This window comes from Helicoverpa armigera, chromosome 24, assembly GCF_030705265.1.
Source record: "Helicoverpa armigera isolate CAAS_96S chromosome 24, ASM3070526v1, whole genome shotgun sequence".
Taxonomy (NCBI): Eukaryota; Metazoa; Arthropoda; class Insecta; order Lepidoptera; family Noctuidae; genus Helicoverpa; species Helicoverpa armigera.
The window spans coordinates 8,447,387-8,475,292 of NC_087143.1; the positions used below are offsets into that span (position 1 = coordinate 8,447,387).

Here is a 27,906-nt window from a genome sequence, read left to right on the forward strand (position 1 = left end):
ATCTTCTACAGCTGCACCGGCCTTTTTTGACGAAAAGAAGTAAGAGAAATAAAACTAAAGAAATACATCAAAATATAATATTTTAATCCTAGATAACTGACAATTAAATTGGCAATATTCACAAAAATATCTAACAAAATTATATTAAACATATCACAGATAAAATGATTAGTCACAAATTATACATTCTACTTAGATAATGTACTTTTTCAAAACTTACTTATTGGACCAAATCTTTTAGCTATCGAATTTTGTCAGAAATATTCAATTCATGACAGAATTCTCTCTCTAGTTGCTTGAAACCAATAATTAAGTGATTGAAAATAGCTGTAGGTATGAAGCTAACGATTGGTTGTTGTGATTCAATTGAAATATAATAAAATACGGAGAACTGTCATTAATCATATATTTTAGCTGTCGCAATTTTTATGAACTGTATGGGTTTATAAAGACATTTCAAGAATAGCTGGTTTGTGACCGGATTGCACTAAATAGTCAATCCCAATATCAAATATAGAACTTTCCTCATCTCTCCATTTAAGGCAATCAGTCAACATAAGTTTACCACTAACTGAAACCTAATCCTATAATCTCGAATACTTGTGATCTTAAATTGTACAAATAAGTACGTCAAGTCTTTAATATAACCTTACCCGATTTAACTGAGGTAATAGAAAAATAATACAGTGATGCTAAAGATTAATCTACTAATACTTTACAAGAAATAAATGAATCTATTACAAATACTAATGACTTTTAAACAATTGAAGAATATAACGTTAACGATAGAAATGAGAACGAAACAGATTAATCAGATAATAATAAGGTAATTTGTGAAGAAATAAATGATGTATTACATAAGAAACCAATCGTTAGCCCCTTAGCAGGTCCCAAGCAAGAGGCAGAGACATTTGGTGATAGAGTAGAAATAGAATAGAGAACACGCGAGCGGCTTACTGACGATCGCTCTGGATACAGACCCCAACACCTACACACAGATATGGATTAAACACAGGTCTCATTACCCATTTTATAGCAGACTGATGAGAAAAAACTGGCTTATAGCGATTTTGACTCGCACAAAGGGCTCCTTACCAGTTTTGTAAAATGTACTAAAAAGACGTTTGTGGTATGGGAGCCACTTATGATTTTATCTTTATTTAAGTATTCAGTATTTGTTGTTATTATGGCAAAAGTCTGTCTTACTATCACGGTTCATAAGATAGAGCCTGGTGTCAGGTGGACAGACGGACAGTGAATCTTAGCAATAGGGTCCCATTCGATCCTTTAGGTATAGAACCCCTATGTATGGTCTTTATAAATGATAAGACTTTCCGAGACAAGGTGCTGCTAAAAATAGGTATTCGAGACTATAGACGAACGTAAAAAGCAAAGTAGAATAAGAATAAAATAATTGTAAATTGACACACAAGAAAAATAATAAAGACATTGTAATAACATTGAACACAAAGTTAAGTGCAGTGTTAATAACATTAACTAATAACAAACTTTGAACTGAAATGCCAGTTAATGATAAACTTGAAATTGGTAAAGTTGATATATCTAGATTCAGTATTGATAACGAAGACACAAGCAAATTAGTTTGTATAGTTAAAATTATATGGCTTTTCAATCCAGGTTAACAATATAATGCAAAAACAAAATGCTTAAAACTTAACATAAATACATTAGTGGTTATTTAAAACACTGTGAAATTAATCAGGCAGGTATTAAAGAAATCATAATAAAATTAGTTGTGCAGAAAATGTAAGTGTACAATCATTCATTCACTGAGCAAAATAAATCAGATTAGCTAAAAAATTAACAATGTTAAAACTGATATTAAATTAGTGGAATTAAGTACAGCAGATGCAAATTAAATTGTAATTAGTATGAACAACTATCTACTAGAATTTTGGTTTTAGGAAGAATCAGATCTTTTCAAACACTTGTAGGAGCTAGTCGGTTAGTTTTCAATCATGTCTTTGCTTTTGTAATACGATAGTTAAAGGGCAAGTAGGCTCTGAATTTTTCTGAAGGGCTTCACATAGTGCATACGCAAGTTAGTCGACTGATAGTTGATTTGATGGGGCTCATTAACCGGGCCAACGATCATCCGGTCGGTATCAACGTATCAGACTTTCGACCGACCATTTTAGTCTACAGTCATTAAATGCTGCCAAAATTTCATCAACATTGACATTTCAGAATCCTTCTCAACAAGAAAATTACTTTCAACACAAGAAACATGATCCTATTGACATTACTCTTAAACTAGTAGACAGTTGTTCTTCAAAACGTAAAATTAAAACAACAGTTAACAACAAACCTTAAACAACTGAAACAACAACCTGTTCTGTGATCATCGACGCCATCGTTGTACTGCTATCGCTTGTATTACTATTCACATCAACTGTAGTACTTTCTACAGTACTAGGATTAAGAGTACTAGTTCCATCAACAACATCAAATTCGGTTTCTACTGAATTGAAATTTATACTGCTTTCAAGTATGTTATCATCATTACTAAATGCAGTACTTGTTTCTTCTGGTTTTTGACTTGTAGTTCTATAACTAGTACTTGTATCTTCTATGCTAGGTTCAGTAGCACTTGTGGGTGTACTACTTTCAGTAGTACTCGCTTCAGTAGAACTGTAGGCTTCTGTACTTAAATCTTTTATATTACTTTCTTGTGATTCCATTTTAACGGGTTCTGTAGTACTAATAGTACCACTTTCTTCATTACTTAAACTTATAGTACTACTTAATTCTGTACTTGTACTTAATGTAGTATTCTCAATACTTTTAGCGGTTGTACTTATATCAGTGTCTTCAGTGACATACAATTGTCCTACAGTGACGTCACCGGCACTTGTATCGTAATCGTAAATATCTTCTTCTGTCATCGATGGCACTGCAATATATGAAATAATAAATTAGTTTTCAAAAACATTGTAGTTAAATTCATTATCATAATTTTATTTAGCTTTAATGATCTCAAACTTACCAGTAATTCCAACGGCAGTGGAAGTTTTCTTAAAAGGATCTTCAGTAACTAAAACTACTCTAGATTCATTTATATTAACGTCATCTCCTTCATCAGTCCTTTGCACTTTACTCTTATTATCACAGCCTTCAGCACAGTAATTAGCTATCTTATGTAAAATTATATCAACTAGAATACTTTCTGTTTTTTCTTTATCTTTATGTATTTTCGCTGCCTCTGCTTCTTCCTTTAATTCTTTTTCTACCATTTTTTCAACACTTTGAGTGTAGTTTGCAGGTGGTATCCAGGTATATTCTGGGTCGTATTTGGATGCATTGCTGGGCTTAAAAATAACGTTGTACGATTCATCAGGGTTATCCTCGAGTCTTATAATAGGTTTAGTGTATTTGGCTACAGCTGGGCCTAGTATATCAGTGACGTAGGCTTTCAGGTTTTTACATTTTTCAACAGTGTTGACGTCGTTGGAACTTCCCCAGATGATGAAGCCTGAGGCGTTGGATTTGTAGAATGTGCTGAATGCTGTGTCCAGGTCACTCTGAAATAGAGAAAGCAATGTGTTAGTTAATTGTTCATATCATGGTGAGACTTTCATTTACCGATATCTTTAAGATCTTATTGATTACACTTTGATATAGCAATGTTTAAATTCAGTTACTATTAAAGATAGTAAGTTATGTATTCATTTTGACGACAGATTTCATCATAATTCAGGTCACAGTTGAATTAGTATGTATTGACATGTAAATGACTTTCTTCAATTGAAGCCTCTTGTAGGTAACCCTTTACGACATTCTTAATTTTAAACTCCTAAACAAGGGTTGCCATAAGTATGACTGTATCAGTGGCACCATAACTCTTAACCACATTTTTTGGTTTGTCTATGAGGTGATAGATTCACCATTGCAAGCAGTGAAAGCATTTATCTAGACACATACATCAGTCTCACCTCATTAAAATACCCCTTATCCCTATACCGGTACCAGAAATACGGCAGTATGGTGGTTCCCCCCGCCGCCACTCTTGCAGCTTCGCGCACGCGCCCGCGCACGAGCGCCGCGAGCTGTGAGGCGGTAATGTCATCGCTGCTGTACACTGATGGGTACAGTCCTGTGCTTTCTTCCCAGAGCCAGCTTATACTGGAATTAAAGAACATGAGTTCACATAAGTGGAGGCGGTATAGTGGGAAAAGAATTAACCTCACCCATTCTTCGATAACAGGTTAGGTAAAGCACCAAAGGAGCTTAAAAGTGACGGAGAACATCTTGAAGAAAGCTAAACTGTAAAATCACCAATGCGCGTAGAGTAAACGTTCAATTATTTACGTGTGAAAGGAGGCCGCAGCCCAGCAATGGGTAAATTTTTTATATTTTTTTAACCACCGACGCAAAAAGATGGATGTCACAAATTTAATCACTATGCGTCGCTAGTAGCACTGTTGCGATTTGGATGCTGTCTTTTAGCTGTAAACTGGTCTTCTAGCCGTAGTTCCCAGATACGTTTCATCAAAATAAGCTAAATCATTTTAAAGTTTGCAACAGCGTAAACGGAGACTCAAAACTAAAATACGATATTAATAAAGTAGGAGATATTAAGAAATATAGTATTTTTTAAGTTTATTAAATGGCCATTCCTATTAAAATCATATTCGATTATTATTAGTTAATTAGGATGTTGTTTGTGCGTCATAAAATAGATGAACCGATTTTAAATGCCACTCAAAAATATTGCAACCAGTTTTTTTTTTCTTGTTAAATGTCACAATTTTCCCTAGTCTTCCTTATTGTACATTTATGTGTCTGACGTCGATCTATGTGCATTAGTTAACATGCATTAAATTGAAATGACCATATTATTACAGTCTATTGAAATATTTCCACAGGTGGAATTATTATGGCCATGATCTTCGTTTGGGTCTCAAATTAAAATCACTTCATTATTTTAATCAGTCAGTATTTATTTTTTCTTTTTATGTGCTTTTCTAAATGACGAATTCGTTAACGTTCTTACCGGAGCAACCCTTTATGACCAACAGTCTTATTATTTTGTAACATTGTTTGTCAGACTTACTGACTTCTAACTACCTGAGATGATTGCCAAATATGTTCAAACTAAGAGGAGAGAAACCGCTACGATATAGTCGCTCTTCAACGGACAGACGGCTTACACAGAGGGCTTCCGTAGGATCGGAGGTAGGTTTTAGAAAGTAAAAGTCTGACACTCCCTCACGCTGCACCCACAGTGGGAGACATCATTTGATGATTCAAAATCAAAATCAAAAGTCATTTATTCAAAGTAGGCTGAAAATCAGCACTTTTTTAACGTCAAATCTACAAAAGACAGCCTCCAAAACGCCCGCCCTTCACCACCACCTTTTTGCTGGGAAAAAGAAGTGGTGGAACAAACTCCCCAGCAACACAACCCATTACCCAACTAGGAGCAGATGAAGGTCTTAATGTACTTACCGATCATTCTCCTGAGGTACTTTATCGGCACAGGTCTCTTTCCTATTATTATAAGCCATGTTGAAGCAGTATGGGTACCCATAGTAGCCCCATAGAGCTTTCGGACGCATCTTCTTAGCTAGAGAGATGGTCGCTTGCATGAACTCGCGGCCGGCCCCTTCGAAACGACGTTTTGCCTGAAAATTGAGAATTGGTATTTTTATTCTTTTATTTCTGTTATCGATAACTTTATGCGGAGACGTACTTTTTTTGTGAGACCTAGTGCATATATATTTAGCGCCTATGTTACATTAGCCTTAGTGAGGTATTACATTATAAATAACATAGGTAATGTAATAAGTTCACCAAAATAAACGTCAAACTTACAACAGTAAACTTTTTCGAAGTAAGTTGACGGTGAAAATGTGACTTATGTGTCATACTACATCATACTGAAAGTTTCGACGTTTGTTAGAGACGAACAAACGCTATATGTTCTTTTCGCGAACTTTTTATTATAGGGGGTGCAGGGCAATCTGCTAAAATGATGCCGATTGTTTGTGCGCAAGACTTTTGGCATGTCACGCGACTTTTTGGCTTGAAATAAAATTTACATTCATTCAAGATTTCGGGCACTAACCTGCATTAACCTTTATTTGAATAGGTTAGGGGTTATCACAAACTGGATACAAATAGACCAAAAGGCCATCTTTGTATCACTAATTAATACCGTGCGCAGTTAAATTCTAGATCACTTGTCTAGACTATAATGTGTCTAAAATAGACCGGTCTAGACTCAGATCAAATACAATACATATTTGTTTGTGGCATAAATACAGGAACTATTGGACGCGGAAGGCGACGTAAGGTCGTTTTGTAGTTGAAGAATGTTAAGCTTCTTAGGAATTTAGAAGTACCTCTAGCTTATATAAATATGTTGATAGCATATATTGTATAGAGGACCGTATAATGTAACTCTATTTTCCAGTAAGACCAAAGATCACTGACAAAAACGTAAGTATTCTTAGGACTGTTGAGGTGCCTACCTATTATGAATTTTACCGTTCAATTTTCGAAAACGGATGAATATCTTCCCTGTGAAAATGGACCTTGGATTACAAGTTAGTAATGCATGTACTTGTCTGATTTGTGATACCTTATAAACTATCGGCCGACTAAAATTTTGCAGTGCGCGGGTACTGTAAGTCAAAATCTACTTCTTGCAAACAAACAATCAAATCTTTGCCTTAACAATACCAAATATAGATGACAGCTATACAAACAATCAGACATATGTAGTTCACAAATAAATAAACAGTTATGAGGGCACGATGATGAAGCCAGATGTAATGCAGGCGGTATTGTCGGAGCTGAGATCTCAATGATCGGTAGGGGATTGTGCAACGGGATGAAGCGTGTAAGTGTAGCTATACACGGACTTGTTAAATCGATGACGGGCACAGTCAGAAGTCAGTTTAGTAATTTAGCGTCTCGTTTATGAGTAAATAAATAATAGTTACTACATAATGGAGTCAATAGAAGTACGTATATTTCGGAAAAAAGCTTTTGATCGAGAACTGTTGGTAATTTATTCTCTAGAAACAATTATCAGTATTTATTCATTATTAAAAAAAAATCTCCAGTATATCTCCAAAATATCCGCAAAATTCAAATAGTTTTTTTATACTGTAATTTAAGTCATTTAATTATACTCTTTTCACTAGATAAAAAATATAATCATTATTTTAAAAAGGTAAATAATGAAAACACATTTTTATAACCCCGCACAAGATGGGTATCATAGTTAGTCGATCCATTGTCCGAAGACCGTGTATGAGGGCTCTAACTATTTCGCCCTAAATACCCAAAGCATTAGTTTGACGAGTGCATGCCGACGTCTGATTGATAAATTACTATCTTACTATATTTGTTGCGTATCTGTGAGTCAAGCAATCTGCTGTATGTTTGTTTGATATAGTCAGGGAGCTTATTGTTTATAGGGTTTATGATAATGTCAATAATGATTCAGATCTTCCTTCGAGCCTATATTGCAGAATAAACCTACGATACATACTAACACATAAACTACGTATTAAATGTATTAAATTTAGAACAGCGTCCCGTACCCAGATAAAAGGTATCCTATTTCCGTGTCCAGAGTACAACTTTCCAACCGCATCTCCATGTATAAGTATCACGTTTCAGCGTGAAAACGTAATAAATAATCTTGCTTTAATAAAGGTAATTGATACAAGTGATTTCTCCCACTCTCTGTAACTACTTCCCGCACATGGATAAAAAGAAGCCTAAATACTACATATTCTTATGTATGAATAAGCTATATTACGTCAAGCTATATCTAGTGTTTATCTAAACTCTACTCGGTCATTTCTAAGAAGTACCTAACAAACACACACACACACACACACATATACTTTCCCCTTTATTAGTATGATTACTAAAGACTATAAAGCTAAACACAATATGGAGCACAGCAGATTCCCTTCAGTTGGGCCGGCCTAATTAACGCGAGATAATTGTTATTACGATTGAGCAATCACACAGATGAACTTTACGAGTATTGTTTATATGGAAATGTACGGCTACGGTATTCTGCGGATGTTTTAATGAGATAAACAGTTAAAGCGATAAAATTAATATTGTTGAAATAGATGTTTATTAGTAAAAAGTATTAAAAGTAGGTGTAATATGAAGAAAGTTATTTTGTATTTTATTTTGCCTGACACAGGGATCAAACCCAGCTGACCCAAGAGAGCTTTTGATGAAATCGCAGATTTGAGTCATTAACGGTTTAATGCAGCTAGTTTTTTAGCTTAATTATTTACTTCGATAAACTATATAATGTTTGACTAGGAGGTTAGTTCATCACCCTTTCTTCTTTGCAGCCATAACACTACGAAGTGGTAAAGAGAGCATTTTTGGAATACTAAAAATACACCTGTTTTAATTAACCAAACAATAAACGTATTTGACTTTGATAGGATCTTAATACTTTTAAATTAAGTGCCTAGTTTTTTATCTTGAGCAAAAAATATTTATTTGACTTTCATGAGAACTTATATTTTCTTAACTTAATTATTTAACTTGAGCAGAAAACGCTTTAAAAGTTTTAAACACATACCTCTTCCTCAATCCACTGCTTCTTCCACCACCAGTGGCGTTTCTTCTCGATCTCGTAGGAGACATCCTTGTATGGAGTCAGGATGCCGAAGTTCTGACGGAGGACCGGCTTCCACGACTCGAAGTCTATTATACCGACGCCTGGAATTTGTAGAATATGTTGTTGAGAGAAGTTTCAGTTACTCCTTAAAAAAACTGTTTGAAGTGGCTTTATAAGTTGGTGGAGTAACACAGCAGTCACTTCAAGATACCGATGAGTCGATAGAAAAGTCGAAAGACGATTTTTTTTCAAAATAAATCATTATCTGCCTAATCTTTTCCTGGATAACTGGATGCAACTGAGTAGGTACCAGCATGAAGTTATTACCTATATGTAACCTTTGATAAAACTGGTAATCAGATTTTCTGGCATACGCGGATAGTCGAACCCGTAAAGTCTACTAAAAATGTTTAAATGACAGCCTGGCCCAACCAATTTAACCTTTCTTCCGAAGACTTACCTATTAATAGAACGTAATATTTTATTCTCATGAATGACTCAACCAACTCAATCACAAAGTACCTCTAACGAAGGGTCTAACTTCAACAGCGAAGTTGACGTTATTAAAGTTCTGCCAACACAAATGTCAAGTTTAATTGGTGTCTGTCGTTAGCACAAAGTTCTAGCCGAGGGGAACTTCAGCAATACAACTTGTTAGCTGATGTTTGCACGTTGCAGCTTACAGTGGTACAAGGTTTCAGGAGAAATATTATGAATTATTTCCTGCCAGCGGTATTATTCGAGACCCTTAAGAACAACTTTGGGTACACGGATAAAAAACCTAGCCTAAAGCTTGGCTTGTTAAATGGGCAACTTTATAATGAAAGAATGATTGAAATCGGTCGAAAAGTTCCTAAGATTTACGTGTCCCAGCAAAACCTAACTGTTCAGCAGGTCCAATTATAAAAATCATTCACTCCCAGCCTCTGTTCTGGATTTATGAATAGGCCGTATAGGCCGCGGCCTAGGGGCGGCAGCGTCACAGGGGTGGCAGATTTCTGAAGATAAGTAAAAAGGTCCTCTTGGCCGAATTTACTACAAATAATGGAAAATTATTATTTGTAGGGTTTGAACATAGGGCGGCGGAAATAAAGTGGCCTACACTCATTAAAAATATGAATCCGGCGCTGCCGAGCCTAGGAAGAAAGACTAAAGACGAAATTTTTCCCGGTACTCGAGTGAAAACGCTAGCGGTAGAGTGCTATAATATTTTGACAGACTATGCAATAGAAAGTCAATTAATTCATCGAAGCGTTAAGTTGATGACATTATTAGCCTTATCTGGCTCAAGGTCGGGTCGGGCTGACACTGGATTTATAGGGATGGCCTTATAGGTATGTATTATACTTACTTATGTTCACAACATCATGACAACTACAATCTTACCTACTGGGTAAATAAAAAGCTTTTTCATCTTTAAGTATTAGTTGTTCCCTGAGGTTCCAATTACATCTCAAGGGACCAACTTCCCACAAGCGGAGAAAACGAAGTCTACGAAAAACTATCTGTGTACCTTTCGTTAGTAAATTGGTGCCAAAGTTTTGGCCCCAAAGCGCGATAGACCGACATATGTACATAAGTATCTTAAAAGTATCAAAAATATTCTCGGAAGATGCTTTCGCAAGAACAATACAAAAATTCTTGCATTTCATATGCAAACCAGGTGCACCATATCGTTGCAAGCGAACAAATTCGACGAATTGAACAATCAACAGATATGGCGTTACGAAAATAAGCGGAACTGTTATGGCGGACATATTGAAACGTTTTATAAACAAATAGAATGGAGAAAAATAATGTTTGTTTTTTAATTTTCAATAATCGTGTTAGACAATCTAATGGCGTGATTCCAATTAAACTGATCTGCAAATGTATGTGTATGCATTGTCGCGAGTCTACAGTTAGCATGTGTTTCGTTTCGTGGACAGTATAGAAATGTTTGTCCACAATTTTTTACTGTTTACTAAAGCGAGTAGTCCTGAAGAACATTTTCACACCGGTGAAATTTTTCCATATTTGTGTTGTTGTTCTCACACGTCGGTTAAAAAAGTCTTGAGCGCGGATTGGACCCACTATTCATACACGTAGGTATGCAGCACAGATAGTCGTTAATTGACAACTTTAACTATTTGTATTCATCACTGCTCCTACAGAACACAACTAATTGGTTAATGAGTAGCAATTAAGCCCGCACACCAGTTAGATGTAATTATTAAATTCTAGGTGTTTAACTAAAATAGATGTAGCACAATGTCACCCGCATCACAGTTTATAGTTGGATATGTTTAAGGAATTTCGAAGGTTCCACAGCCTCTCCTTTTATATATTATCTGCTTTTTTATCTCTTTTTCTACAGAGAAGAAAAAGAATGAGCGGCAATTACCATGCTTGCTCTAAGCGGATGAGACCAGATCTTTTGGAGTTCGGAGTTTCCTCAAGACGTTTTCGTTTACTTTTACTCAGTCATTGGTGTCAAAGATATAATCAGAAAAATTACACTGTTTCTAGCCTGACCTGCAAACGAACTCTTTCTCAGACATGGCTTTCACAAAAAAATACTGGTGGAAACTAAGTACGCAAACATTGAAGTACCGAAAATAAAATAACAACAAATCCTCACCATTAAAATCCTTATCCGGCACACTCTGTTCCAGAACCTTCTGAAACGTATCCAAATGCTTAATCAGATCCCCTTCCTGTGGAACTCCCCCATTCCTATACTTCAACTCCCCACTGGTGCTATTCCTCAACAGAGCGGGAAAGTCCCCCGGATCATAAAGTATGGAGATTTTGTCCCCTCTGAAACTATCGCCGGTGTTCTGGATAATGCCGTACTTTTGGTACAGGTCTTCGAAGTAGATGCGTTTAGACTTGCACTGCATGGTGGGGACATTCCAGTAGACTTTGAACTCTTTGGTGGGGAGTACGTCGTTGTCTGGCATCTGGACTACGTAGTAGCTGTAACAAGAAGAAGGCTTTGTTTAACTTTGTTAGTTTACAACCTTTTTATCGACATATTGGACATATCTGTCCATTGGACACCATAAATGGTTTACTGAATTTCTGCCCAAATTTTTCATTGAACTTACAGCAATTTTAAAAGTACAAAAACGTCAATCTTTCTAAAACCCTGTTTATGATGTCTTATTTTCACAGTTTTTAAAGTAAAAACTTGTTTAAAAAAAATAGGTTTATGTTGACGGTGAACTTAGGTCTTAGTCATCTTCGATTTGAGATACGTAAACGTTAAATTATATTTTTACATACACTAACTCTTACTGCATCCTTTAAACTAAAGCCCAAATACCAATTTTATGATACGTGAGAATATAATCCGTTTTAGTATCATGAATGAAAAATCTGAAAATATTTCTTTGTAAGACAAATACCGACTCACTTTTGCGTTTCGTAATATTTACTTACGAGTTATGAAATATGTACCTACTACATATAATTGATTTCTACGTATTATTACATGACACATGCAGCGTCAAGACCCAGTTTATTATTTATGTTACAATAAAATAATAATAAAACTGTATGTATCGTCATTGTTTAAGTCAATGTCCGACGTTATGTCATGTGGTCAACTGACCCTAATTGATTGCAATTGTTTATCAATATTAATTAGATAGTCATTATTGTGTGTTTTTTCATTGAGAACGATTGATTTGTTCTTTGTTTTACAATGTATAGAGTTAGTGAGAGGAAAATTTATTGACTAAAATACTCTCCTTCGGCAGTTGGGTAAAAATGTAAACCCGTGTTTATAGGACGCTGTAACGATAACGATCTTTCTTATTGAGGTTTCTCTTCTTAAACATCTGAATAATACTTCATCATTATCTGTCATTGACAGTATTTAAAAAAAATACATTTTCATTTTAAACCTAAGTGAAAAACAGCAAATGAAATTGATCACTTCATTACATTCACTATACTTACATACAATAACATAGTTTAAGTAGAGGCAATATTTAAAGTGGTAAATAAACTTAAATGACTTTACAAGTTCTCACTCATAAGTCCTTAATCATCAGTCTGCCAAATATCCTGCTTTGCTTTAATTTACCTTCAAGAAACATTAAAAATTAAGGCACCCGCCCACTAACATGTAATACGCACTGCAGGTCGTTGACCGCACATTGTTCTGTTCGCGTTCGGTTCGCACTTGATTGAGCTGTGTGTTACTAGTATTTGTGTCGTACACTTGACCGTGAAGCTGGTGAATGAATTTATTATGATGTCATAATGGATATGAGTCTTTATAGTTTAAGAGATCAATTAGGTACGTGAAGATTTTTTGTGTGTTGTGGTTTTTAGTCTAAAGGTTTTCATTGCGGGTCTTTTGTTAAGAATGTTTGTAAGGATAATAATAAATAATAATTTAAAGTTGATCTATAGTTCTGTATTTTGGCTAATGTATTATTTTAATTGAAGAAGTATTTTTAACATGGATATAATATGATAATAAGTAAACTCACTTTCCGTAGGTTTAGTTACCAAGATCAATTCTGTAGTATAATTTATACTCATTATACTGTATGTAATATAATGCAGAAGTTACCAATTGCCACAAATTTCATCTTTTATAGTATACAGTGCTGGGCCAAAAATGTTTGCAAACTATGTTTGTCTCTCCCTGTGACATTTCTTAGCCATTGTTCCGATTGCAGAAATCGATTAGTTGCCTATATTTCCTAGCTATAAACTTAGACTAGCAGTTTACGAGTTTATGCTCTAGTTCTCACTTTATTTGTAGTTTCGTACTTAAGCTTCGAACAGCTTGGTTGTGTTGGTGGAAATTCCGATTTGATTTTTATAAATTCTGAAGGGTTTGGGGTTTTTAATTGCACTCCCAACTTGGATAGTTCAAAATAAAAAAGAATGTGGGTACTGTATTAACAGTAATTTAAGGCAAATAAATGATTCTATTCTACTTTAATCGTCTGTCTTCTTTATTGATTATTTGTGTGTACAAAAAATTTAAATAAAATAAATAGTTTGTTAGTATGAATATGTATATTATGTAACGCTTTTTGTAATCAAAATGTCATAACTTCCTTAAACAATATGTCATTATTTTAGAAATAATAATTCAGTCATGCTTTTTTAAACTATGCCTTATCATGAAGGTCTAGAAACATTAAATACCATTTAGCTAGATCGCTAGAGGTGTTGTTTTCCATCAACAGTAGGTATTTTTTCTACTGTTAATCACAATAAAATCTCCAGTAGTTTTAATTACGAGCGAGTGGTGACGCAACGCACAATGTTAAGGTTAAATTGATATTGGTCTAACACTGGAAATAGATTTTTGTACGTTATTTTTGTAGTAATTAAAACTGTTACGTATGTATACTTAGTAGGTATAACTGAAATGGTGAGAAGGAATATTGCTTATGAGAAGAGCTTGGAAGAAGAAAACAGCTGCGCCAATCCTAAATAAAATTGGGATTAAGGCAGGAGGATGATGATAATATACCTATAGACATCTAAAAAGTTGTAAAATTACTGAAATTATTGAGATAGAATTCAGTACGATAGTTAATGGCAAACTGGCGATGGTTATACTTAAAATCTATTTTTTATAAGAATATAATAAAATCTCGGTTTTGTATAAAATGTGATTGATTCCGAACGATGATGCAAGAGGCAGATATTGTTATTGTAGGAAATATACTGAGACGCTTTTGTTTATACTATTATTGCCATGCACACAAAAACTTATGCAAATTGAATAAATGTTTTAAGCATTTATTCAATTGTTTATTGTTTATTTCTGTAAACTAATAGTTAATCTGTCTCAGTATTTACATATACGTGACCGTTTTAATACGCATTTATTTAATCAAAGATGCATTTTATTAATATTGATTTTATTATTTATCTGCTATTTTTAATACCTATGTTATGTAAATTGGGCAGGTTTAACTAGATAATATTAATACTAGGTACTAAAAATATCTTAAACAATATTTTGCTTTGAAATTCTTTAAAAAATTGCGTCATTTTGATAAAAGGGATGTATAAAAAAATGGACTTCTAATAGTAAACAGTGTTACACTGTAGTGGGCGGAAGTCTTTATATAAAATAATAAATAGGCATAGCGACCACTTACGATTGTATTTACTGAATGAATTAGATGTCACTATAAATTATAGATACAGAATTACAATCATAAAGTGTCGCACTCTAAATAATCGACTATTTTATTAATCAACGAAAGCCTTTTTGAATCACCGTGCTATGTTGGGGTCGGATCCATTTCAACCGAATGTAACGAGTACTAGTGTGCTACAAGGAGCGACTTCCTAATTGACCTCCTTAGCCCGGGTGAGTTACCCGGGCAACCAATACCCCTTGGAAAGAATGTTTGTCAGGGTTCCTGGCTTCTGACTACCCGTAACAACCGCCAAGATGTACAAATGGCAGCCGGGGCCACCAATTTAACGTGCCTTCCGAAACTAATTAAAACATACATAAATCAAAGATAGAACAGTTATATAAAAGTTAGCATGTTAACTTGCAGTTTGGTAGATTTTATTGGTCGATTTCTCGTCACGCGATTGACTACATTTCGATAATAATTATCCTTCATTAATTAGTTTCGTATCGGTATATTTTTATTGATTTATTTCAGGTCACGAGCCTCTTCTCATAGAAAAGAAAATAGCGTAAGACATTACTCTTGCTTAAGGCGGATTGGTGATTTCAGACTTTTCAATGTCTAGATTTCTTCAAAAATAGTTTCATTCACTGTCATTGATATCTAAGATTTAAACTTAATCCAGGTATTTGCCATACCTGGAATCAAACCCGGTCTTAGTTAGATATTATATAGGTGCTTTAAGCTGTAATAACAATCCCACTACGAATAAGTTGTCATATTACTATTTCGAATCCGCAATGTTGTATTTCTGTGAAATATTTTGTTTAGTGAGTCTAGTTTCATTTATCGCCTACTTGCGAATAGTGACACTACGTATAAACAATGTTATGTAATTATTTATCACGCACACATGTGAAGGTATGCAAGGTCAATATTATATTGAATTGTTTATTTTGTATAAGGAACTATTTTGACTTTTATATATTTTACTCTATTAGTTTACTTACCGTGGTTTCACCCGTGACCTGAAGGAACGATTTCCCGCATCCAGATAAAAAAACTTCATCGATAAATGGGCTATCTAACACTGAAAGATTTTTTCAAATTGGACCAGTAGTTCCTTAATTACCGCGTTCAAGCAAACGACGCTAAAATGTCCAGCTTTATAAGATTAGAAGTAACACAGATTTGTACAAATAGTGCGATATTCTTATTTTTTGGTGGAATTCAACATTACCGGGAAATAAAACAAATGAAACTCAATATCACAAACAAAGCTGACCATGTAAATATTGGTTTTAAAGTAAATAAGTAATCAGTATTGATTCGGAAGTGACCTCTATTTTATGTCAGTTATGCAAACATTGTTGCTTTGAGTGACATAAGTCATTATATTGATACCGGAATTATGCAATAACGTAATATAAGGGACAACAAGGTTTTTGAAGAGCAAAATTAGGATATTATTTAGTGTTGTTCTCATATGTGGAGATTAACCCGCTGCTCAGAATATAATTATTACAGTGCACAAGAATTTGCGTAGACACAGGTTCACTCCGTGCACTCACTAAGTATTCCTTTACTCCCTGCGCCCGATGGATGGGACAGCAATCCGACATGACCGGAGAGAGATCACAAACAGGACCGACATTTATATACACGGGTGTATTAATCACCAACTTCCAGACTCCGGGCTGCTTTTTGAAACTTTTTCGAAACCATCAAAAAAAATCCTAGAGAGGAATCATACCCGACAGGGGTCTACACTACCAGACTAAAGACCAAGAAATAACATTATGCCTTCCACCGAACTGACTAAGGTTCAATGACACAGTTAAAATGACCGACACACATCAAAGGCGCCGCCAAGCTGTTAGCAAAGCAAATGTTTATGTAACTTGACCGTTTGGTTAAGTTAACCGAGTCATATGCACTCGCTATCGATTGCTGTAAGTGGGTCAGTACTTTGACCAGTCAATTCTAACTAGACGGTCATTTATTATTGTTTTGTGTTTTACGTCTCATTGCCTATATTATTTTGAAAGATAGTTGCTAGGGAGCTTTTTTCTGCCACTTTTCTTCTTCCCAGAAAAACACATAGATATTATAAATCATTCAACATTAGATGCTATCTGGCAATTTTGACAAAACTGAAACGAGGGCTCGTTTGGTAAAAGCAACTCCCTCAATATGAAAAGGACTTGGTAATATTATCAGATATTGCTCAGAACTGTTAATTTGAACTTAAATAAGTATTATACCCTACACTAACTTGCGTCTAAGGTTCACCCAGATTAGTGCTTTCAATAAACAAAAAAACTTCAGCTTTATAATATTACCTTTCAGATAAAAAAATAAATTATAAACGTTTATCAACTAATTTGAAGAATCACTTGAAACCACTTAAGACAGTCAATATTAGCTCAATATAACTTGATTAAGTTATTATCTAAGTGGCTGCCATTATCGATGGGCTCGGCAAGGCGGGTCCGATAACTTAGGGGACATAAACGAAATACCCATGATTCATAGCTTTTTCACATTGTTTGAGAAGTCATTTAATAAGTATTAACTTAAGCCGGTGGTTTCACTCGAGTTTAGAGGGAACTACTTTCCGCAACCGGATAAAATCTAGCCAATTAACACTGCTTTTTTGTATTTTTTTCCATTCGGACTATTCTTGATAATAGCGCGTTCAAGTCATCATCTTCTATCTAGCCTTTTCCCAACTATGTTGGGGTCGGCTTCCAGTCTAACTGAATGCAGCTGAGTGCCAGTGTTTCACAAGGAGCGACTCAAGCCAGTTACCCACGTTGGTTGGTTGTTAGACTTAAAAATTTTCAAATAAAATGATAGCGCGTTTAAGTATAGACGAGAAAATCACACTTCTAACTTTAATTATTAAACCAAAGTAGCCTATTTTTGCCATTATTAAACGGCCTAGAGCCACGAGGTTGCATGACATAAAGACATACAGATCTGTCTATTTACGTATATGTACATACATATTATGTTCACATGTAGGTACTGGAATTGTCTGGTATGTGAATAGTTGTGGGCTTTATCTAACAGCCTTGACCATGGTATGAGCTATAGACATACCTGTAAAGATATAGTTAGCCATAGGGTTTAAAAGAACTGAGATATAAATCGTGGATATATTGAATTTACTGGTTTCCACTCGCGGTTTCGCCTGCGTACAGTGTAAAATCTTTGCGCTCCCGGATTTAAAGTAGGTAGTTCTTAACTTTTCTCGATGTTAGAAGTTGTAATTTGTGAGATTAGTAAACAAAGTAAGCTTTAACTATATCGATACTTGCGGTTTAGTAGATTGTCGTTTCACTATAATAATATAACGATGTTCGATGTAGAATTCGCTACCTACTGAATATTTGAATCCTGTTTTTGGAACCAAGGCTTAAAGCCTATGCGGCCCATGGATTGGATAATGACTTTTCAAAATTGACTCAGTAGTCCTAAAGAATATTACGTGCAAATAGATATACAAACAAAGTTATCCAACTGCGTAGTGTAGGCATATGTACTTGTATTCATAGGCAGTGATCTGATATGTGGGAGTGGACCGAGCTTTGTGAACTCACCTTGATAATCATAAGGACACATTGTTAGGGCTGGCAGCGAACTAGCATTTTTTGTATTTATTTATACTAAAGATTTTATTGTTTGTTTCAAATCTAATCAATCAAATCAAATCGTTTATTTTGCAGAGAATATGGGTACAAAATACTAATGTTAAAAAATACAAAATAATAATGTTTTTGATGATGATGTTTGTTTGAATAGGGAAATAAAGTTGAGAACTACTGAACCGATTTGAATAAGTCTTTCAGTGTTAGATAACCCATCCCATGAGGAAGGTACTTAAAAGGATTTTATTATCTGGGTGCGACAAGTAATGCTCATGTATCGCGAATGAAATTGTTGTTGAGATCGAAATAAGGCGGTGGTGGCCACACATATTGATGATCGGTCAAACAGTTATCTTGGGCAGGTCGGTTTATGGATGGGTGACCACCTGTCTCGTAACGAGTAGGCGTCAATGGCTGACGGTAAAGGGAAACATCTTTGAGGAAGGTTAAAAAATCTTAAATCACCAATCTGCCATGAGCAAGCGTGATTACATGATTAACGCTCATTCCTTCTCTGTATGAGAAAAGAGGCCATAGCCCAGCAGTAGGACAGTAACACATAGGACAGCCCTAATACGACAGACGTATAAAAACTCCATAGCAATTCGGTAGTGATTTATCTGTAGTTTTTACTGCGAGAGACACACGCAAGGTAACAATTGATGACTAATTAGCCCGACTTGTGTTCACTCTAATATACAGGTTGAATGAAACTTCTTAACCAACTTCACATAAAGGAGGAGGTTTTCTATTGTGTTTACATTTTTTAAATTACAGTTTTGAATAAATGGTATTTACATGTTTTTGAAGATGGAAGTAAACAGATGTTTACATATAATTTATTGTAACAGAAGCGATTTAATAAAAGGAATATTCTAAAACAAAACAATAACAATGAGAGAATATATTTCAGGTAGAAATAAATAATGAAAAAATATTTAATTTACACATGTGCTTTCTATGAATTGAGGTCTGTATCGTTACATATTTATGTAAAAAAAATACATCGATTTTTTTTTAAATAATGTATCGTTACCTTTTCCATTGAGAAAAAAATCTTAGTGACTTTTATGACAATGACACAATATAATTTTCAAATTGCTCTCACCCTGTATACAGCCTGACTTCATTCCTATTCTTTTTGGGTTGTCAGTAAAGTCTGCAATTTGATGAATTGCCTCATATTGTTTAATAGTTGATAGTTACCGCGGTTTGAAGAGCGTTATTATTTCTTTATATCGGCCCTTGGTTGGTATATTAACATAAAATTGCTCTCTGGAGAGTATATTTTTCACTTTTTTTGTTGTTTGATTCCGGAATAAATTGTCCTAGCTCTACAGAACGAATTCATTTGTTTATTACATAGTATATTTATGGGAATAAGAAAATCGTTAATGAGTAATTTAGGTCCTTCTTCTAATATTATAAATGTGAAAGTTTATGTATGGATACATGTACTTATTAATATTTCTGATAGCCATCCATCTTTCACTCTTAGATAGTACTGAATAGATTTTTAGGAAATGTGACAGTGTGCTACTTTTTATCCATTTGCGGGAAATTGTTACCTCAGAGTTTGAGTGATTGAGTGACAAAATTGAGTGTGTACAAAGTATATAAAAAAAAATTGAAGAAGATAAATACACAGTTACCCATCCATATTCTGACCGCAGTTAACTCAGCTTAACGTATCAGATATATCTTCATATTGATGTATCTATCTGCATAAACAAGACAGGTCATTGCTCCTGACCTACTAACCTATCGTATCAATATTTGTTTAGTCTTCTCGCAGTTTGTAACGAAAAGTAATAATATTTATACAGAGCAAGTTCATTACCGTTGGTGTTTAATCAGGTGTGATTTTCTTTTTAAATAAGGGCTTTTACACACGATATGTGTACCTGTGTGAAAGAATTTTTCGAATCGGTTTGGTAGTTTAAGAGCTTTTTAGGTACATATAAACAAAAAATGTTTCCTCTTTATTATTATATTAGTACAAAAGTATCTAGATTTGATGACGATTTTAAATGATGCAATTTCCTCTAATAGGTATGCACAAATTAAATCAAAACAAGGAACATCAATGCACTATGTAATGAGATCAGCTGTAAAAAAATAAACAAACCTACATACCTACGTATTTGTAAATACATTATCATATTTTAAAACAATGCAAGCATATTTTATTTATCTTAGAAATTGGAAATTGAATCTTATTCCGTTCGTGTAAAGTTGGATATAGAATAAAGAGTTTATTTCTCTAAAAAAATTATAAACAATTGAAATTCAATCTTATTTTTAGAGTGCTAAAGTTGTTTTTCCGGTGAATTAATGAAAATTAATCTGTAAATCATTACCAATAAAAACAAAAAAAAAATCGACTGTATTACACATAATTTTAGAGTTGAATTTTCAATGACATAACTTGCTCTACTTTTGCTGACTAAATCATCTGTTCTCGTTGCCTAGCAACGGATAAACAAACAACAATAGATTTTCCTTTTGTTTTGACTTTTAAATGTGTTCCCGCTTTCTTTGTCACTAGTTTCGAAATGTTTCATTTGAAATTAAAATATATTTAAAAGAGAGTTTTCTTAATGCAGTTTCTGGTTGTATATTTCTTTTTCAATGAAGTGTTTTAAAACTTAGGCTTAACAAAGAAATCGAAAAAGTATTGTTGGAGTTGTTGTGACAGTTTCTCGCTTGTAAATTCGCCTTAATGACGATACTAAAATACTATCTACCTTATCATCAATTAAGAAGTATGATCTAGTAGGTAATAATCTTTTAATAGGGCAACGATAGGAATGTTTTTAATTACCCTAATTTTATTAAAATCAAACTCAAAATCATTTAATCAGACTTGGTTGCAAAATAGATCTTTTTGAATGTCCAAATTTTACCTCTATATAACACAACTTCATCACCTGTTTTTACTGGGAAGAAGATCTTAGTATTCGAACCCAAACCTCGAAAGCAAAAATCCAGATCCAGACAGACTAGCTAAAAACCCCAATACCACTTTACCCCTACCTGACATCGAACCCCAACACCCCTAGCTCTCTAACCACTGCACTCGTGGTGTAAACATATAAACGTCACTAGTTTAGGAAGTGACCGAGTCAGTAATGTGGTTAGCTCAGCTCACTGAACACTGCGCTTGTGTTCACGGTCACTGCCGATGCACTAGTGCACTTGCACTTTTAAAAGCGATGCTTTGATGTAATTAATTATGAGCTTAAAAAGACATAAAAATTTGGCTTGAATATTGAAAATACATATCTTTATTTAAAAAAATTTAAAATCATTTTTCTTTCATATTACTACTAGCTTCTGCTATCAGTTTCACCCTCTGAAAACTACTCCGCACACGCAGATAGAAAGCCTACCTATACCCTTGATAAATGACCTACCTAATGCCTAGTGAAAAATGATTCAAATTAGATCAGTAGTTCCTGAGATAAGGACGTCCAGCTTTATTAAGTTAAATAGATAGATTAGACTTTGTTTACCGTCAATTTTTCAAAACGAATATAAAGCCATTAAAAAAAGCTTGCTGCAATACATTAAAAATCTAACAGTTGTAGTATAAAATGTAAACAAATCACGTGACAAAAACATAGTTGCCCTTAAAGTAACTGGAAGCTTATGAAAGAAGCCTTCTAACTGTAGCTAATAGAGTAATAGCATTACTAGTACATAATGCTAAACATTACATTGTAAGGTTAAGGACAGGACCTACGTAGTAATGAACTTGTATCTAATATTAGATATAAAACTATTTTTGTTATTTAAGAATGTCTGAATCGAAAGGTCCTACACTGTAATAAAGCTAAAGAGTTTTTTTGATTTCTTGAACTCGCAAATCTCGGGAACTAATGAGCCGATTTAAAAATTTCCGTGGTAGATATCCCATTTATCGAGAGAGGTCACGTTTTATTTAGGCGCGTTGAAATAGCAGTGAAACCGCTGGCAAAAGCTAGTTTTTTATAAGATTGTATTCTACAACTAACTGTGCTTTTAAAACAAGTAATAAATTAGAAATATTTTCTTTCTTATTTATAGATCTGTTTTTTATCGACAATCGATTTTATTTTCATTCGATTATGCCTACAAACCCACGATTTATCGCACCTATAAACAAACTCGATTCTCGCACTTGAACTTTTTACTCCATAACCATTATGAGTCATTGACTTTTTAATTTAAAAATAAACATTGCTTTACTGCCAACTGCCAGAATATTGGACAAAGGAGTTTTTATGTCCATTAGTTGGTAATTGTAGACTGTAGTGAAGGGCGGAACTCTATGGTACCTATTTGTTGATTACCTCATACATGACTGTAGAATTTGGCTAGGAAGATAGGTTGATAAAAACGGACAAGTGTGAGTCTGACTAGCTCACCGAGTGTTCCGTACATAGGATCATTATAAAAATTATGTCTATACTTTATTATAACTATAGAGGCGTGATACAAAAAATCTATAGGAAAAAATGGCTTGTCCAAAAAATATAGAGCAAACTATAGAGAACACGCAAAGCAATAAGCACGCCCTTCATCACAATTAAGTTTATTTTGCTGAGTCAGATCAACTCGGTACTTTAGGTAGGTACTACTCTTTTAACCACTTACGCGTATGTATGACAATTCATTGATATTAACTTGTCTATATTTCTATATAAAGAGGAATTCGATTGTTTGTTTAAATTGAATAGGCTCCGGAATATCTCCATCCAAATCTATGTATTGTCCGGGTGTTGGTGTTAAGTTTACCCAGGAGGCGGGTGAAACCACGTGGAACAGCTAGTCCTAACTAATATCATCGGTCACAAAAAGTGTTTTGCACAGTCATATTAATATTGGGTCTTTTTATCGGGGTGATGGGAGAAGTTCCAAGTTAGTTACTAGTTGTAAGAATTGTAAAGTTTATAAAATTGTCTTAGCGAAAATACGTGCTTGAGATACGGTAATAAGTTTTCTGAGACGCGATCAAAGCTACGACAAGAAGCTAGTAATACTATACTAGTAGTAATTTGTCATTAGTAGTTGTCAGTCATCATATTTGGCGTGGTGACAGTGATGTGAAGACACGTGAGCACTTGTTTTAAGTGGATGGTATAGTATCTCAGTTTTTTGTCAATGTACGTATTTGTTAAGAATTAGATCATCAACTGGTTTGGAAGAAAATACTGAGAAAGAAAATTTTTAATTAAAAAAGAATGAGTTTTCTATGTCTTGAGAAGTTTTTATGGAAGCAACAGATACCCGTCTGGTTCATCTGTATTTTATAAAACTTCTCAAGACATGTAAGTACAATTTTATACAGAAAATAATAACAACAATGTATGAAGGTTTTTTGATGTAATAGGGAAGCATACACTTACCTATTCTTTTAAAGCTGTATTTTATATAAAACTCAACTGTTTTATTTTATAAAGCTCGTAAAAGCAAACAATGATGACGAATGTTTTGGTACTTGTATTATTAATTAATTGAATATAATTTCTATGAACACTATTTTTCAGTAATTACCCTATTAGTAATAAATACAAACATGGGTTATCCTCCTATTAAGACGTCACACGCGGTTTTATGATAAAGCTGTTTACGACAGACTTACTAAGTATGACTGTAGATTCAAATTACGCTTATCTAGTTTATAATTGTTTATGAATTAACGAAGAAAAATAAACATTATTGAGAACTGTGAAGTTATTTGACGAGATAAAAATACGCTAACAATATTTCCACTATACCTAGTTAATCAACTTGGAGCTTTAAAAGTTAATTATTGCCGAGAACTGCAACTAGCCGCAGAAAACGGCTAATCTAACAATTATAGATTAACCCGCACCCAGGAGGGGTTTTTTCCTGTAATCGGACAAAATATAACCTTTGTCTTACCTTTAGGTAGTGTAGTCTTTGTCTTAGGGGACAGTGCTTCCCAACAATGAAAGAGGTTTACAAAACGGCTTAGAAGTTTCGGAGTCCTTTCGGAGCAAAGAAAAAAAAAAACAGTTTCTCGTTACTACGTTATATTAGTTTACACTTTAAGACTAAATGAGCTTATAATTACGATTTTCAGGGTTTACTTATATTGGCATTATGCAAGAAGTTCAGCATTATTTTTACAGCGAGAAGATAAATAGAAATTGTGACAAATGACGCGCTTCACAAGTGCGTCTTGCGTGCAATTTGCATTCCGATAGATTTTTGTACTATTTTCGTTTTCAGAACAGAACAATAGTAGGAACTCTTTTATTAACCCCCGACGCAAAAACGACGGGGTGTTATAAGTTTGACGTGTGTGTGTGTGTGTGTGTGTGTGTGTGTGTGTGTGTGTGTGTGTGTGTATGTGGCATCGTAGATCCCAAACGGATGATCCGATTGTAATGCGGTTTTTTTTGTTTAAAAGGTATGTCAGTCGGGAGTGTTCTTAGCTATGTTTGGTGGAAATCGGTTCAGGTCTTCAAGGTCATCAGCTCGATTGTTAGGTGTGATAGGTGTGTGACACGCTCAGTTTACTTGCAAGCATATGTGGGATCTGAAATTTGAAACACTAATGTCTTCTGGAACCACTGAGCTCGTCTGCTGGTAGGGCACGAAGGTAGGAGACGTAACCCTGAACTGCCTTTTAGTAAACCCATCGAGTTTGGGCTCGTTGAATTTGTCTTGACGAGTTCTCTTCATGTTTCTGATTGACGAGAACCTGATGCTGGAAATGGGATGTGGCGGATGAAACCCTGGAATGCCGGAATGAAACGGATAAACCGATTTACATTTTTACTGAAAATCTAGAATGACCAAAGGTTAATCTTTATTGTTTCTCAATCTGTGCAATTCTCCCAGAGCCAGTTTGTCATGAGGATTGTTAAACAGCTTCGATCGAACAGGCTGAGATCGCATAGGTATAGCGACCCCATCTTAAAATAAAAGAAATTAAACGAAAGAAGGAAAAATTAAGGAGATCCTTCAAAAAGCATGAAATAAAATTAAATTATAAATTTAAAAACCCCAACCCAAAAAGTACGCAATAATTATGACAGAATTTAAAATGCTGAACCCTATAAAAAGCATAAAATAACTTTTAACACTACGTAAGTACCAACTAAAGCATGTCAGACTAAACTAAATTTTGACATGTCGGGGGACCGCTTTTTACCTTCAAAAATACTTGCATAAATCAAATGATACCTACCTAATTACAACATTCGTATAAAAAAACACGTATCTAAAGTAATGAATTAGAGCGGTCCCCCGACACGACAAAATTTAGTTTAGTCTGACATGCTTTAGTTGGTACTTACGTAGTGTTAAAAGTTATTTTATGCTTTTTTATAGGGTTCAGCATTTTTAAATTCTGTCATAATTATTGCGTACTTTTTTTGGGTTGGGGGTTTTTTTAAATTTATAATTTAATTTTTTTACCAACCAATTTTAAAGATTATTTATTGGTTTAAAAATACACAATATTAGGGCAAAACAGCAAAGTAATGTTCCCTCATATCTTCTAAACTAATGATCTGATTTTGATGCAGTTTTTAAAAACGTATTTGTGTTGTATGAGTTCATGTTCTTAGATAGGTGTCATGACTGTAACACACTAGAGGGCGCCACAATATTAGGGCAAAACAGCAAAGTAATGTTCCCTCCTATCTTCTAAACTAATGATCTGATTTTGATGCGGTTTTCAATAACGTATTTGTGTTGGATGAGTTCATATTCTTAGACAGGTGTCATGAATGTAACTCACTAGAGGGCGCCACAATATTAGAGCAAAACAGCAAAGTAATGTTCCCTCCTATCTTCTAAACTAATGATCTGATTTTGAGACAGTTTTCAATAACGGATTTGTGTTCCATAAGTTCACGTTCTTAAACAGGTGTCATGGCTGTAGCTCACTAGGGGGCGCCACAATTTTAGTGCAAAACAGTAATGTTCCCACCTACCTTCTAAACTAATGATCCGATTTTGATGCGGTTTTCAATAACGGTTTTGTGTTCGATGAGTTCATGTTCTTAGATAGGTGTCATGGCTATAACTCACTAGGGGGCACCACAATATTAGTGCCAAACAATGTTGCAATATAATCAAAACGTCTGATTACAATTCTGTTTTCATCAGCAATGTGTACGTGCTTAATGCATGTTCCCAAATAATAAAAATTACGCCAGTAACTCACTAGAGGGCGCTACAATATCAGTGCAAAATAATATTGCAATAACATATTATGTAGACTATAATTCGTATATGCTCTCTAAAAAGTCTGAAATAAAATTAAGCAAAATTAAAAATTTTGAAAAACCCCCGACGGTAAAAATCTTATTGAAAAATAATAAAATAACTCAAAACCCCCGACTTAACCCAATTATATAGGAATATCCGTCGGGGGCTGCCATTAAACCAGCTAAAGGATTCCTAGTGTCGTGAATACAATTTTTGAAGAATTGTAGATGTTTAACGATGACATAAAATACACTCAATTAATTATTGAATTTTCATATAGAAAAGGCAGCCCCCGACGGTTATTCCTATATAATTGGGTTAAGTCGGGGGTTTTGAGATATTTTATTATTTTTCAATAAGATTTTTTTTGAGGTATTGTTGGTGTAATCTGTTGATTTATGAGAGTATGATTTTTCTTTTTCTAAATATAGGTTACCTACGATTAACATCACCTAAATACAGTTTGTTTAGGTTTGTTTTTTTAAATCGGCAGTCAAGGTTTATCTGAAGAATATGTTCGTCATTTTAAAGTTTTTTTTTTTATTTTTTTTTAATAGAAAATTCACCAAACGACTGTATTAATTATTGCACTGATGACAAAAAATCGACCGTTAGTAAATTATTTTTTTAAAGTTCAGTTGTAAGTTTGTTTACCTCTAGTGGTATTGCCGGAAAGTATGGAGTTATGCCAAATAAAAAACAAAGAAAGTTGAAGGCCAAGTAAACGCGCTTGTTTTAAACCTTAGTATTTTTTTCCGGTTGAAAATATTGTTACTAATTTATTATTCCTGTGCATGCCTAAATGATTTATTACGATTAAAATAAGTATGTATAAAGTTTATGTCAAATAAGTTTCGCCTTTAGTTTTATTGCTTTATCTGTGTAATTTAAGTAGACAAGAAATAAATACATAAATAATCCAGGTAAAACAAAATTAACAAGATATTAAAAAAATATACACGCTCTTTTATTTACTTTTAAATTATTTTCGTTTATTTTAATCTTAAATTAATAAATAAACTTACTTAGAATCATCGCATCTCACAGCGTAGGCCGCCAAAAAAATAAACAACAAAGTTCTCATTTTCACAAGCACTAGAACACAAGAAACTCCTCAAATCAATCTCCATTCAAAACTAAAAAACTGTTATTCATTTCACTAAAACTAAAAATCCGTTAAAAAAAATTACGATGAAAAATAAAAATGGCGTTTCGCGCCAATTTTTGACGGATAGTGATGTGCCGTTGGGAGCGCGCTCTCGACCAGGGGTGACAATCTTAA

At 34.1% G+C, this 27,906-nt stretch overlaps 1 protein-coding gene across 2 annotated transcripts; it reads right to left on the reverse strand.

Annotated features, from left to right (window-relative positions):
- Positions 1 to 62: 62 nt before the first annotated feature.
- LOC110371171 (hyaluronidase) lies at positions 63 to 27,882 on the reverse strand. Of its 2 annotated transcripts, none has more exons than XM_064041163.1 (8): positions 27,650 to 27,882; positions 11,250 to 11,587; positions 8,591 to 8,730; positions 5,470 to 5,645; positions 3,954 to 4,143; positions 3,008 to 3,542; positions 2,352 to 2,914; positions 63 to 988 (listed from the first exon to the last, which is right to left on the reverse strand). In XM_064041163.1, exons 1-8 carry the CDS (start codon positions 27,706 to 27,708, stop codon positions 881 to 883), a joined length of 2,109 nt encoding a protein of 702 aa, XP_063897233.1. In that variant the 5' UTR covers positions 27,709 to 27,882; the 3' UTR covers positions 63 to 880. The 2 variants fall into 2 exon arrangements, with proteins under 2 accessions (XP_063897233.1, XP_063897234.1); XM_064041164.1 differs by having other exon boundaries at positions 2,330 to 2,914.
- Positions 27,883 to 27,906: the final 24 nt, after the last annotated feature.

Coding starts and splice junctions, on each gene's coding strand:
- LOC110371171 (XM_064041163.1), bottom strand. CDS start 27,708: ATGAGAACTTTGTTGTTTATTTTTTTGGCGGCCTACGCTGTGAGATGC. Junction 4,144..5,469: donor GTACCTCAGGAGAATGATCG/GTAAGTACATTA, acceptor CTTTAATTCCAG/TATAAGCTGGCTCTGGGAAG. Junction 2,915..3,007: donor CACTGCCGTTGGAATTACTG/GTAAGTTTGAGA, acceptor CATATATTGCAG/TGCCATCGATGACAGAAGAA.